This window comes from Lates calcarifer, linkage group LG21, assembly GCF_001640805.2.
Source record: "Lates calcarifer isolate ASB-BC8 linkage group LG21, TLL_Latcal_v3, whole genome shotgun sequence".
NCBI lineage: Eukaryota > Metazoa > Chordata > Actinopteri > Centropomidae > Lates > Lates calcarifer.
This window is the reverse complement of record NC_066853.1, coordinates 27,787,229-27,801,087: the sequence shown is the minus strand read 5'-3', so window position 1 is coordinate 27,801,087 and position 13,859 is coordinate 27,787,229. Positions and strand designations below refer to the sequence as shown.

Sequence of the window (13,859 nt, the reverse complement as noted above, 5' to 3'; positions counted from 1 at the left end):
GAAATGTTTCCTTTTCCTTATTCAAAGTAATTCCAAATTATGTAGCACATCCATTATCCACCGACACACAGGTGTTTCCTTTTACTCTATCTTGCCTAAATATACCTCCTCTCACAACTGTGTGGGCATATATAAACTGCATTGATTGACATTTTCATCAGATAGAGCCTGGTGACATCATGCAATTCCCAGTATAGCTCCACTCATCTGAAATATGACAAGACAACCAGCAGAGGCGAATGGCAGAGTCACCTCCTTTCTGTTTTTAGGATGCTCTGATTGACATGGTGCGTCGCTCGAGGGTTCACTTCGTGCACTGCCTGCTGCCCAAAGCTGAAGCAGTGGGAGGAGGAGGTGAGCCCCGTGTGACACATGGAGAGAGCCCTGACTCAGGCCTTATGACTCTGGACGTTGGCCTCCTAAGAGCTCAGCTCCGAGGATCCAAGCTGTTGGATGCATTGCGAATCTACAGACAAGGTAAGGAGGTACTTTTGCAAACCTTAATGTTCATTTTCTATTAGATTTAAATGGTAAAAGGAGACGTTACATGGAAATGGTTAGTTTACTGACTGAAGAGTACTAAAATAAACAGTGTAGATGATGGATGGATGGCTGTATCTGCTACCCCTCTGCTACCTTGCCATATCATAAGCAATTTCAACACTGTATCCAACCATTGGTTTGCTGATGACATTATCTTATCTAATTGTCATTATCCAAATCATTGTTTATTTCTTTTAATGATGCAGCAGTTTCCCATCCACAGTTGGTACAGAATGCTTATCTATCTCTCGGTGTGCTCCGTATTTTCAAGTCTTTCAGCTGCACCAACAACCCACTTGTTCCACCTATTATTTTATGTTGTGCTCATTTATTTAGTTTAAATTCTTTTATGTTAGACTATCCCCTTAAATTCCTGTTGTATTTCATGGCATTCTATTACATGCACACCTGTGAATCATGTTGTTACTCTGGTTATCAAAGATTCGAAAGGAAAAAGTTAAATGACTTACTAGGCTCTAAAAGTCTTTTGACCATTGTCTCTTGTGAGCTGTGCAACTTCATTGGAATACAACACAAAATTGCTGTGCCCCTCTATTAGTTATGTGATGTAAACATTTATGGCCTTCACACGCTAGATACTACAATGTCAGGTACAGAAATTCTTTTCCTTTTCAGTGTTCTGAAATTCCTCATGCTTGACCTGCGTTCAGGGTTTTACATTACTTATTTGTCCGTCTGAATATAAATTCTACACTTTTTTTCTTGCCCAAATCATTTGAGGACGGTGATAAAATGAAATTCCAAAGACAGAGAATCTGAAAGGTTTGCAATAACCTTCAACCCATTACTCTTACTGTCCAGTTATTCTTTCATGTTTTCATTCAAAATGGCTGCATTGCTGGCTGTATTTATTCTGAAAATAAAAGTTGATCTTTGACACTGTTTGCTCTCCAGTAGTTGCAGATGCTTCTCTAACCTTGGTGTTTGTGCTCTAATCTTTGTTCTGCTCCATATCTACCTCCAGGATACCCAGACCACATGGTGTTCTCTGAGTTCCGCAGGCGCTTTGATGTCCTGGCACCACATCTAACCAAGAGGCACAGCCGCCACTACATTGTCACAGATGAGAAAAGGGTGAGTGTTTGGCAGGTTTAGCCTTTACAGTCACCACAGTGACTGCTGTTACGATGAAGAGTGCTCTCCTTCCAACTTTTATGAGATTCCCCACATTATGACCTTAAAAAACTGCATTACACACAGATTCTAGCATGCTTGAGATTGTTGTAGATGGTGTCATGGATTTAAAAGGATGAGACTGTTTCTATTTTTGTTAGCAAATCCCATTCAAAGACCATGATCAACAACACATTAGTCTGCCTCTAAACCTTCAAATCTGTTGAGTCTCACTGAAGACATACATTTTCAGTATTGATTTGATGGTCTAGCAAATATTTTGGGCAGTGGGATGATGTATGTGGGACTGAGTCAAAATAAACTGCAGTGTGTGCTCATGCTTAAGGAGCATGCCAGCCAGTGCAATGGTGTAGCTCATTAATGTGTTTTTGGACAATAATGGAGCTCTATGACACAGAGGAATATGATATATCAGGCTTTGGATAACAGACAGAGCACTCGTTAGTAGGATGCATTCATTGTTGTTTTTGGTCTGATGTTTTAACAATAAAATAAATATACAACGTTCTACAAAACACAAAGATATTTCACAAAACGGAAAAAGAGGGACAGCATCTTTGTTTCTGACTGGACAGAACCCCATTCAATTTAGCGTTTATGCTGTGGATGTGTTCACAGTCGGTGGGTGATAGATTTGAGCATAAGGAGCCTGGAATGGTCATAGAGGGCAAAAATATGCATATAGGCTCTATAGTGAGGGCACATTTTATTACATTACTACATTTTGATTCATTTGTGCGCACAAGATAAGTTTATATACAGAGAGCCATCACAACAGACCGACTTTCTCTCCAAGCAGGGCCGCATATGTTAGAGTAATTCCAATAATTAAATAGCCATTTATTAGTCATTAATAATGAGAGTGTAAGCAACACCACATTATCTGTGTGTCTTTACTTTGCTAAAGTGCTGCAGCTAGCACGCAGCTTTTTAACGTGAGCTCAGCCCAAACGGTTTAAAACTCAATACAGTTCATTTGTGCGTGATAGAGGAAGAGTGAGAGAGCACACAGGAAATACTGGCCTTCATATTATGCTCTGTTAACTCATTGACATAATATAACGTGGGCTCTCAGAGCCTGTTGTGGTTGTGACACACACTTGATGTATTCATCTTGCTGTAACTCACATACAGCTTTGTAACATGTCCGATGCGGATGTGACACTAGTTTTTAATGGTAAAAAGAGACAGCTGAAGCTGTCACGCTTTCCCTCATCTTAAGAGGGAAGCATCAGCTGTGGGTATACCTGCTGCTCAGGTTGTACTTATATTATGTCAATGGGTTAACAGAGCATAATATGAAAGCCACTGTCACTGAAGTTAGTTTTTTATGTCACATTGTCATGTGCAAAATTAATTTGGGACCAACAATGTAACATATCATTCCATCTTAAACAATAGACAAAGTTTGGTTGCTTTCTTAAAATTATTGATTTTTATGTGTTATTCTACCCACTCTTAATCAAGTGTAAATTCTGACTGAAAACCCAGTTCAGCAGAGTTTTTTTCAATCCAGCTGGTGTATGATTATGAGAGAAAAATGCCAGTATAAATAATAAGAATATATAAGTATTGCAACAAATCGTTGAAGCCCTAGGCATCAACAAAAGCTAATTGGAGTCAAGAATTGACAATCCTGGGGTCCAGTCAATGAAACAAGATGGAGGTATGAGTTGGCACCGCTTATTAAAAAAAAAAAAAAAACTCAGACATGCTGAGTTGTTATTCACATGAAACAGCTGCTCGTGTGAACCATGCCTTTCAAAAACTTTTGTAATCTCAGATTTTAGACATTCATCAGTCAGCAGTTCAAGAAGAATGCTTAATGAGATAAAGAAAAGAAACCCAGAGTCAGCTAAAGGCATAAAGGAATCATTGGAGCTGATTAACATCTCTGTTCATAAGTCTACATTGCATATGACGTAAAAAATGCAATGCACATCAACATGAAAAAATTATCCCAGTCAAGTATGGTGGAGAGAGCATCATAATTTGGGGCTGCTTTGCTGGCTCTAGGACTGTCACTTTTTCAAAAAATCACCAGATCACTTTTTATTCCAAATTACTGCAGAAAACCAGATAATTCTAAAGGGTTCTCATACTTCTTCTTGTCCCTGTATCTAAATTAAGCGACATACAGTAGGATTCTAAATGTACATCATATACTGTACTTCAGGGTTCCAGACAGTCAGTCTGCCTTTTCTGACTGCAGTACAGTACATCAACCAAGCTTCAAAGTTCTAGAAAGCATTGCTTTACAAACTCCCCACCAGCTAGTACATGTAATGAAAATATTTGGATATAAGAATCTATTCCAGTGAAAAGTCAATGTGTGTCCATCTTTGCTAACAAGCTCGTTAACTAACCACACATTAGACCAGTTTGGACACTCCACACTTCCATTTCCTACAACATCATGTGGCTTTGTAGGAAATCAACTCCTTTTTCAACTTAATCAACTCATTTTTCATGTTGTTGTCAGTGCATGGACACATTGGTCAAAAACTGAAAGAGCATGTTACAGTGTGTTACGAACTTCACAGATGACCAACAGAATGACATGTTTTGATCTCAAAGGTTTAGGGATGGATTAGATATCTTTAAACCCTTATACTAACCCCTACAAATACACAGTTATTAAAATAAAGCTGTCAATACATTTGGTGTTGTGAAATCCTCCAAGTTGGTGAATTTCTTTTTACATACAGTTAAGTCCTGACAAATCAGTTATTTATTTTAGCCATCTTCCTTGTTTTGATGCATGTTTGGCAGTTTATTTGTACTTTCTTTCTCAAGTATTGTCTGTGGAATGCATGGTGGCATAAAATTCAGTTCAAAACCTGCTTAAACCAACCTCCTTCTCAAAAAAAAAATACTTGAAAAATACTTTGAAAAAGTGAAAACAATGAGCTTTAGTTGTAACAGTTTATTGTCAATTTATGTTAATAATGAATCCAAGTGTTTAACCCGAGAAGGTTTAGAAAATCATGGGAAATGTAGGATCCACTGTTTTTGGAGCTTGACCCATTCTGTAGAGTAAAAGTCAGAATCTGCTGCATCAGTGTTGATCATTCTCTCTTGTAGGTCCTCCAACTTAATGCAAGTGCAATGCTAAATCATTGGAATGCCTCCTAAAAATTTCCAGCTATTTGCAAATTAATAGAATGTAGAATGTGAAGCTATAGCATATATTCAATATTTCGCTCTCTACATTATTTTTTTATATATTCTTTTTTTGGGCTTTATGCCTTTATTGATAGGACAGTGAAGATAGACAGGAAACAGGGAGAGAGAGTAGTGGAATGACACGCACTAAAGGTCCGGCTGGATCGTGAGTCGAACCGGGGACCAGCTGTTACGCGCCCTAATCATTCAGCTATCGGGTTGCCCCTGCCCTCTACATTCTAATCTCTCAGTGTGAACAGAATCTCTTTATTTCACCTCTCCTCTGACTCTCCTCTCTCTGCTATCCTCTTCCTGCTCCAAGTGCACTCTTGTGTGTAATTAATTATGATTGCGGAGGCTGGCAGCATGTGGCTACTGTACTGATTAATTACCAGTGGTGGGAAGAGCTCTTTCTTTCCTCCTCGCTCTCTCTCCCTTCCCATTCCCTTGCCTCTTTCCATGTTTTTTCTTGTCTCATTATCTTTCCATTCCTTTTGAATAGAAATCAGAGCAGTTTAGGAAAGTCCTTAGCATATGATTAATGTCCTCTCTACATTTTGATCAGGCAGTATATAGCAGCTTTGCACAAAGGCGTGATTAGCCTTTGAGTGAGATGGTGGGACGGCTGGAGGCCAAACATTTCTACATTAGGCTCTCTGTACCTGATGTGCTGTAGTTTCTTGTCAAAAGGGACTGACAAATGTTTTTTTTTCTGATTAATAGTAAGTGAGCTTGTTTGTGTTTGCATGTGCAACATGAAAGGAGCATCTAAATGAAGGGCCACTGTTGCCAGAGTAGGGGTTGTCATTTCCTCTTAATATATGATGTGTGATATAGCCATGACAGTAGCCATTTAATAATACAGTAGTAGTAAGATTTCAGTTACATTTTACCACCTCAGGATCACTATCGTGAAAAGGAAAATTGTAGCCAGTTTCATAAAGTATGCTAACAACCAATTTGGAACCTCTGTCAATAATTCATAATTTAGTAGTGTAGAGTAGTGATTAGCAATATTCAGTGTTCCAAAACTATATTCTTCTTCTTCTTCTTCTTCTTCTTCTTCTTATTATTATTATTATTATTATTATTATTATCTTTACTAACAAATATGAAATAATAAATAATACTAAAATCTAGGAATACAAGTGTGTGTGTCTGTGGGAAAACAGAGAGGGGCAAGATGGCCTATTTTAAATGGCTGTTTTACGCGGTATGGCTTAAAACAAAGGAACTATAACCAAGATGGCAGAGTCAAAGGATGGCTGCTGGGGCTTACTGCATAGCATGTGGGTGAGGTTCATGAAGACTGTTAAGGCCAGTTCAGACAGGGGAGGTTAACAGAGAGGTTAGCAAGTTGCATGCATAACAGTTAGATCTACCCTCAGTCCTTTAAGTGTGAATATCCTAACATTAACTAACAACCTAATTGTAAACAGACATAACAACAAAGCTCAGTGAACAATTTAATCAAATCAATACATACGCTGGCACATGTTGAACAGTCCTGTGCTTATCCATGCTAAGGTAAGGTAAGTTTGGCCCAGTTCCATTACCAAGTCCATGGAGAAAAAAAGAAGAAGCCCTCTCATATGCTGATCAGTTTCTTTGTTCTCCTTGCAGAGTTAGTCACTCTATACTCACTCTGCTTTGTTGCTTGTAAAACTCAGCTGGCAGACTTTGTTGTACCTGCAGGTGCTAAATGACTTAGTTTGAAATCCTTTGGCAGGCTCTCACATTGCTACCAGGGTTCAGTGCAGCAGTCTTACAAGCATACCTCGTGCAGCATGACAGAGAGCCCATGAGAAGCTATGTTCCTTCCCATATAATAGGGCGGTAAGAAGGAGAGCAACTCCTGCCCTACCTGTCTGGTAAAAGCCATCATGCCACAAGTTTGTTACTTCTCTGTTAAATGACTTCTTAAACTGGTGAAGTTCCCCTCTTAATGTTGTCTGTGTCCCCATGAACCTTCCTCTGGTGTCATTATCAGGACCAAAAAATCACTCAGGATTCATGTTTATATATATATATATATATATATATATATATATATATATATATATATATAGTAAATGAAGAGACCTGAGAAGCTTCTCAATGTGACTTTTTTGTGATTTCAACTTTCTCAAGGCAGATCAAGGGGAAGTGTGTGTGTTTGTGTTAGCCGGTGTTAAGGGGGAATGGTGTTCATTGTTATGACTCCTTTGGCCAACCAAGGCATGTGATCATGCAGAGGTAAGGCCTAGAACACTGTTTATCTGTCAAGTGAGTGTATATTTTTTGCTGGTTTGCAGGCAGTGGAGGAGTTGCTGGAGTCCTTGGAGCTTGAGAAGAGCAGCTACCACATGGGGCTAAGCAGGGTGAGTGGAGTCACATACATATACACTTATCATGTCATTATACATATTGTTACCATAATAGTGTAACTCGGGTTATGACCTGGCCTTTGTTAACCACAACAGCAGATGGAAGCCTTTATTTGGAACATGCATAGATGAAACAAAAGCATTGTCACTATATATTATCATGTTTTAGTAAGACATCTCCTTGTTTTCTGTACTAATTCTATTTAATAATAAATACATTTTCTCTAGATGATCCTTACAAATGCAGCACTTCCTCCACATTACTAATTAACATCATTCACTCTTTGGTTGGAAACTGTATTTTTATTTAACAAAAGAAAGCAGCACGGTGGTGGAGTATGACATGACTTTTTGTAGTAGTGATGGAACTACTACTGAATTTAATTATTATAATTATTAATTGTTTTTTCCCCACATAACATGAGTTTCTTTTGATGTTATGTGTAAGCAGTTGCTAGTTCATTACAGGAAACCCTGAAAACTGACATTAAACTTCATATCAAAGGAGACTCTGCATGCACAGCTTGTCCTGACAAAACTTCCTTTGGCAGTTGCATCTTTTGTGTTGCCATCAAGGAATGTCTTGGCTTCAAGTCCCAGTGTCTTTTCACTCAGGTGACACTCTCAATTACACAAATAATGAGAAAGCAATTTTCTATCCTACTGACCTACCTTTCTAGCAAAAGGTGTGCTAGGTATCAAGAAATCAATGCTGTTTTGTTCCTGCAAGTCTTCACACCTCCGTTCTCACCTTCAGATGACCTGGTGTGTTTTGTTGTAATCATTCTCCTTTTATGGGCAGGAGCTGATCTTTATGGCTCTCTGTGTCTGCGACCCTTGCCAAGCAACAGTCAGACACTGCCAAACTCCACCTGTGTGACATTAAAAAAAAACTGCTTATCACAAGGAAGAAGACAGGCTGATGGTTTTGTTAATTAGATCTGTGAATGTCTGTGGAATAAATAACAGTTTACGCCTCTATCTTTCATTTAGAGCATTTTCTTGGAAGGTATTTCAGGAAGTTTAACATTGCCTTAGTGTTGATGTGTGCCACTCAGCCAGCCATTTTTCACTAGAACTTGCGTGTACTTCATATTGCTTATGTTACTACAGCAAAGTAAAAAAAAATTACAAATACAGAAAAAAGGGAAAATAATAGAAAATACAGGCAGAGGACAAGGTCTCTGCAGATAAATACACTGCTGCACACTTGTAGGGATTACTTTTGTGTCTATTGTGTCTAATCCTACATAGTATACCTCATTCCAACCAGATATATGCTGGTCCTTTAGTATCTGACAGCCCATTCCTTCAAAAATGCACAGAGGGTTGGTTGACTTAACTAAATATGTCACATGCTATTGTTTAAGTATCCAAAGTCAGATACAAGGACAGGAAAAATGAGTGTTCCTTCAGAAGAAACTTGGAGAATGGCAGCCACAACAGTCATACCCAGTTCATGTAGCTAGGTGTATTGGCAAAAGTAGGCAGGACTTCTCTTTTAAGCTGAGTCCAACACCATGAATCCTTTTAGCAAGCAATTGACCAGACTTGTCTGAATTCACTACAAAGATAAAAAAAAAGGCCCATAATTCTTGGAGAGAGATCAAAGAGGGAATTGGGTGCAGCCAGAAGGAGGCTGTAATACCAGGCTTTTTATGTTACTTTCAAATGTAAGAATTGCTATAAACAATTTTGCTTTTGGGCGTGGTCAGATGACATGTTGTATGAACTAGGTAATTTCAAGCATACTGAAACCTCATCTACCAAAAAACTGTCCACACAAATAGTAACTTTTTTTCATATCACCCAAACTTATTGTCAAGCTCTATCTCAGGGCATGAACACAACTCTATATTTAATGCTATATTCAATGGTTCATACTGTAGGTATAGTAATAACCACTGAGGCGTTTTGTTGAAGCAGCAGTAACAGATGATTGTCTTTGGATCAGTCAACATACAGTGAAATACATGACAATGGAAAGCCCAGTCCTTTCTGTTATTGTTATACCTTAGTTATGTTGTAGGAGAGATTAGCATCCAGCATTAAAATGTCACCCATTAGACATTTCATTAGACATTTCATGTCTAATGGGTGCCAAACTGTCCCTGTGGTTCGCTGCCAACTTATATGTGGCTCTTTGTCTGATATAATTAAACCATGCTTGCATTGATGGGTCTCTAAGGAGCACAGCATTTTTCTTCCCAGGGCAGTTTGACATCATCTGCCCACAGTAGCATTTACTGCCGGAGGAGAATTCATTTAAAAAACGATTACTAGGCCTGGATATCATTTGAAATGTTTCGATTTTCTCCCCCTACAAAATATAGATTTTAAAAAAAATTAAAGCAACATTATGCAACTATCTTGAACTTACTTTTACCTTAAAACAGCTTCAATATTATTTTTGATGCTACATTTACTTGTAATAGGAAGAATGGTGCCTCTTTCATTCCCACTCCACTCCCTGAATGCCTGTTCTTGCTCAGTGTAACTTGGTTTGAGCGGCTACGATCTCTAGTAAAAAGGTCACACACACGTAGCTAGCTCTGTAGTTATTTCTTTCATTTATCACCTTCCTTGATGATTTTATGTGTTTTGTGTTTTTTAACACAAAACACATAAAAAACACATCAAATCTGAACTACTCAAAACAGTTCAGATTTGGAGCCCAACAGAATGTAATATGCCAGCATCTGTAGCTGTAATTGCAACTTGTCACTGCAGAGGCTGTAGATTGTCAACATTTTGATAAAGCTCAGGAATTGGGAAGTAAACAAAATTACAAAAATCAAACATCTGATACCAACTTTTGGTATTCAACATTGCTTAATACTCCATGCTGCATAGTGTTTTCCATTATCAGGTTTCTACAGCTTGTGCTGGAAGGAAGTACTAAACATGCAGAAGATACAGTGTTGCTTGTCATTTAACCTTTTGAAGGTAAAGAATAAGTGCAAAGATGGCATATACAGTTTGTTGTAGCTGATTTTGCAGACTCTACGTGACGCCATAATCTTCCTCCCTGAAGAATAATTTATGGTGGAAATGCTCCTGTGCTGGGCTCTCTTCACAAACTATTCTTCCTTTATTTTTATGATTTAAATTCTATTTAAATATGTAATCCTAGTAATCCTACACATTTCCTAATCCCACACAGTTAAATTTACCAGAATCTCCCAATTTTAAGATTTGTGGCAAACTGAGATAATCTGTTAGTCTACAGACAGCTTGTTTGTAACAGTTTGCTATCATCTTAAGCAGCACACCCAGGAGACTGAGAACAGAAGAGCTGAAAACATCGCTTTTCAACAGGCCTGTTGAAGTTGAAGTTATTGGCCTTAACTTAATATAGTAGTAATGTAGAAATTCAATGTACAGAAGTATACAAATTACCGCCAGTGCAGAGTCATTTGGCAAACGCAGAACATTTTACCAGTAATGTTAGCTTTAGTAATACTCTAAAGCAGTGATATAGGTATTGTGATTGAAAGTCTGTTTCGTCACTTAATAAGCAGGTAATATAGTTACAGGAAAGAAATGTCCTGCTGTAATCTTTGATTCTGCACAAGTTTGTGTTTTTACTCTCATTCCAGAATGAATTCAGGCTGGAACATCTACAGGTGGATTTGAGAAGTTACCATTTACAATCACTCACATTTTATGTTACTTATTACAGTTTACTTTCAGAACTTCCACATACAATTTCCCACTCACTCAAGTGTTAGATTCAGAACATTTCTCAGCACATATTTACACATGATGGATGAGCAGCAGACTCTATGAATTGCATGACCAGCTTACTGTAAAAATGTTGGGTTGGAGATCTCCTAATAATCCTGCAGCCTAGTCACATAGTGCTACAATAGAATTCATCAAAGAATAAGAACATCCAAAAAAAAAAAAAAAACATTACATGTTTATGACTTGTCTCACAATGTCAAATAATACCAGTCATTTTGTCAACAATCCATTATTTTTCATCAGTTTTGAGTATCTTTTCGTTTGTTACCTCGTCAGTAACAAACAACAAAGAACAAAGAAAGCTCTGTTTCTAAGCTAATTTATCCTACCTAGGTAACACAGCTGTCATGAATGCTAGCAGAGAGACGCCTTGGGCATCAACAAAAAGTTAATTTCTCCACAATACATGGGCATAAAGACAACTGCTATATTCAACTTCTCTAGAAATTCAGATCTAATACTGGAAAACTGGTCTATGATACAAAGGTGCCTGGGAGAGAAATAAAAGCAAAACAAAACAAACAAAAAAGCCAAACCACTAGACTCCTTGCCAGCATCACATGCATACAAGTCTTTATCCACATTTACACTGAGCTGTGGTCAGTTAGTGACCTCTGTGTCCCCTCACCCCCCCCCGCCTCATCACACACTACGAGCTATGGCTATTAAATAATGAGACTGAGCTTATGAGGATGTACATGTAGGAATGATAGCCGAAGTGGTCTCCAATGATAAAGAGACATTTCTGCAAATTTTGCATGAAAATTTGAACATGACAAAAGTGTGTGCCAAAGTTGTCCCAAAACCTCTGCGCACCAGCTGACACTGTGCACTTGGTAAAGCAGTTTCTGGCCCAAAAACAAATCCTCCAAACCCTCCCTATTCACCTGATCTAGCACTGTGAGACTTTTTCTTTTTTCCTAAGATCAAATCTGTGCTCAAAGGAACACATTTTGAGCTTGTGTCAGAAGTTAAGAAAATAACGACAGAGGCAGGTACTGCTTTGATCAGTGGAAGACCATTTAACTTGCTTATCCTGTAAAGGAACCTGCATTTGAAGATTTAGCATATTTACAGGATTGATCAATGAGCAGGTCTGCAGTTGGTTCCAATGTAACTTCATATTCAGACAAAATAAATTCAAGACATATTGAACATTTGTAACTTTTTGGATCCCTTTTGACAGATAATGTATGTTGTATCTCGTCAAACATACAATACAGAATACAACAGCATTATTGGTGCCTGTGACCAACAATGTGAAAACTTCCAAAAATGTCACCCAGAGAATCCCCCCTGGTTCTCCATGTGACCCCCTCTTCTTTTGTCGCTTCAATGAGTGTATGCAGTTGGAGCTCCAGTTAAGGATTGTTAGGCTTTGTTTTCTGTACAGGGGGCACAGTGGTGCAGTAGTTAGCACTACAGCCTCACAGCAAGAAGGGTCTGTGTTCAAACACCAGTTGCCTGGGGCTTTTCTATGTGGAGTTTCTTTGTTCTCCCTGTTGCCTGTGCAGGGTTCGTCCCGTTACTCCAGCTTCCTCCTGATCCACCTGTCCAAAGATTTGGATCTAAATTGCCTATAGGTGTGAATAAGAGTGTGCACGGTTTGCACTGTTGCACTGTCAAGTATATGACAATACACTTGAGACACAGGAGATGTGATACCAAGTGCAAACAGGATTTTTTTTTTCTTCCAAAATGGATGTCTGCTAGGAACTTCCAAGTTGTTTTTGCAGTGATTTGCAGTGAAAAAACAAGAAAGAAGAAAATATGTAATGCTTGTTGTTATACAACTCCTCCCATGGGTTACTGGTCACCTTGTGTCTTAAGATCTTATTAGCTTTAGCCACTTGCAGGTCACATCACTTTTCATACTAATGGATTTGGACCCCCAAAATCCATATAGGTTCCAAATAGGTTCAGATATTTAGAATACTAGATATCTGTCAGGCATCTGAAATGCACTGGCAAGTCTTTGCCACTGATCTTGGGCTTTTCGCAGAGATCTCCAAAAACTGTTGCTGAGTGGAAAATAAGGGCTAAATGTGTGTAGTATGAGCTTGCCATAAGCTGCACTGCTCCCCCAACCCCTAGCAGAATGCTAGGGAGCCTCATCCCTCCACTGACATGCACGGGTCAAGTAGACTAGTATTTGGCACCGGTGCTGAGAGCTTTTGAGGGTCAAGCAGAAATAAGAGGCAAGCAAAAACATCAATGTATCCTCATCCATTGTTTCCTATGCAAGTCTACATTGCAGGCTGGTATGTGGCTTCTTCTCAGGATGTGTCACTGTCCTATTCAGTGCACATCTGCTTCAAAAGAACAGCAGTTTTATCATATTTGCTTCCCCAAATGATTTGTCCCTACCTGACTACTTCTTCTGTCTGCATAATGTGTCTTGGCGTCAATTAACCCAAGTCAAATGGTGATGTATGTGTGTTACACTGTGCAAAGTAGACAAGTACATATTGAAAATAAATACTGGATATGATATTCAATTTAATTCAATTAAATTTAATTTCATGTCTATAGGACCAAATCACAACAAATCACAGGCATCTCAAGGCACTTCACATATAGAGCAGGTCTAGACCGTACTCCTTTATATTATTATATTTACAGAGAGAGACCCAACAACTCCTACCATAAGCCAACACTAGGCGACAGTGGCAAGAAAAAACTTCCTTTTAAGAGGCAGAAACCTTGAGTAGAACCAGGGTGGGCATTGTTAGTGGTATTAACAATAGTAGCACTTAGACTAGAAGTAGGACTAATAAATTTAAATGTAACAGCAGGTGTTGAGCAGGTTTGTAGGAGCAGTAGGAGGCTTGCTATCAAAGATTCGTCTCTACAGCTCTGGAGGAAGAAATACCTGCAGAAGCG

General features: G+C 38.6%; 1 protein-coding gene across 13 annotated transcripts in view; it reads left to right on the top strand.

Annotated features, from left to right (window-relative positions):
• myo18ab (myosin XVIIIA b) overlaps positions 1-13,859 on the top strand; it is a 125,207-nt gene that overhangs the window by 64,347 nt on the left and 47,001 nt on the right. For all 13 annotated transcript variants that reach the window (XM_051065728.1, XM_018700348.2, XM_018700378.2 and 10 more), the window contains 3 exons: positions 270-477; positions 1,529-1,638; positions 7,158-7,223. In XM_051065728.1, coding sequence (XP_050921685.1) covers positions 270-477; positions 1,529-1,638; positions 7,158-7,223 — 384 coding nt within the window. The remainder of the gene's footprint in view (positions 1-269; positions 478-1,528; positions 1,639-7,157; positions 7,224-13,859) is intronic.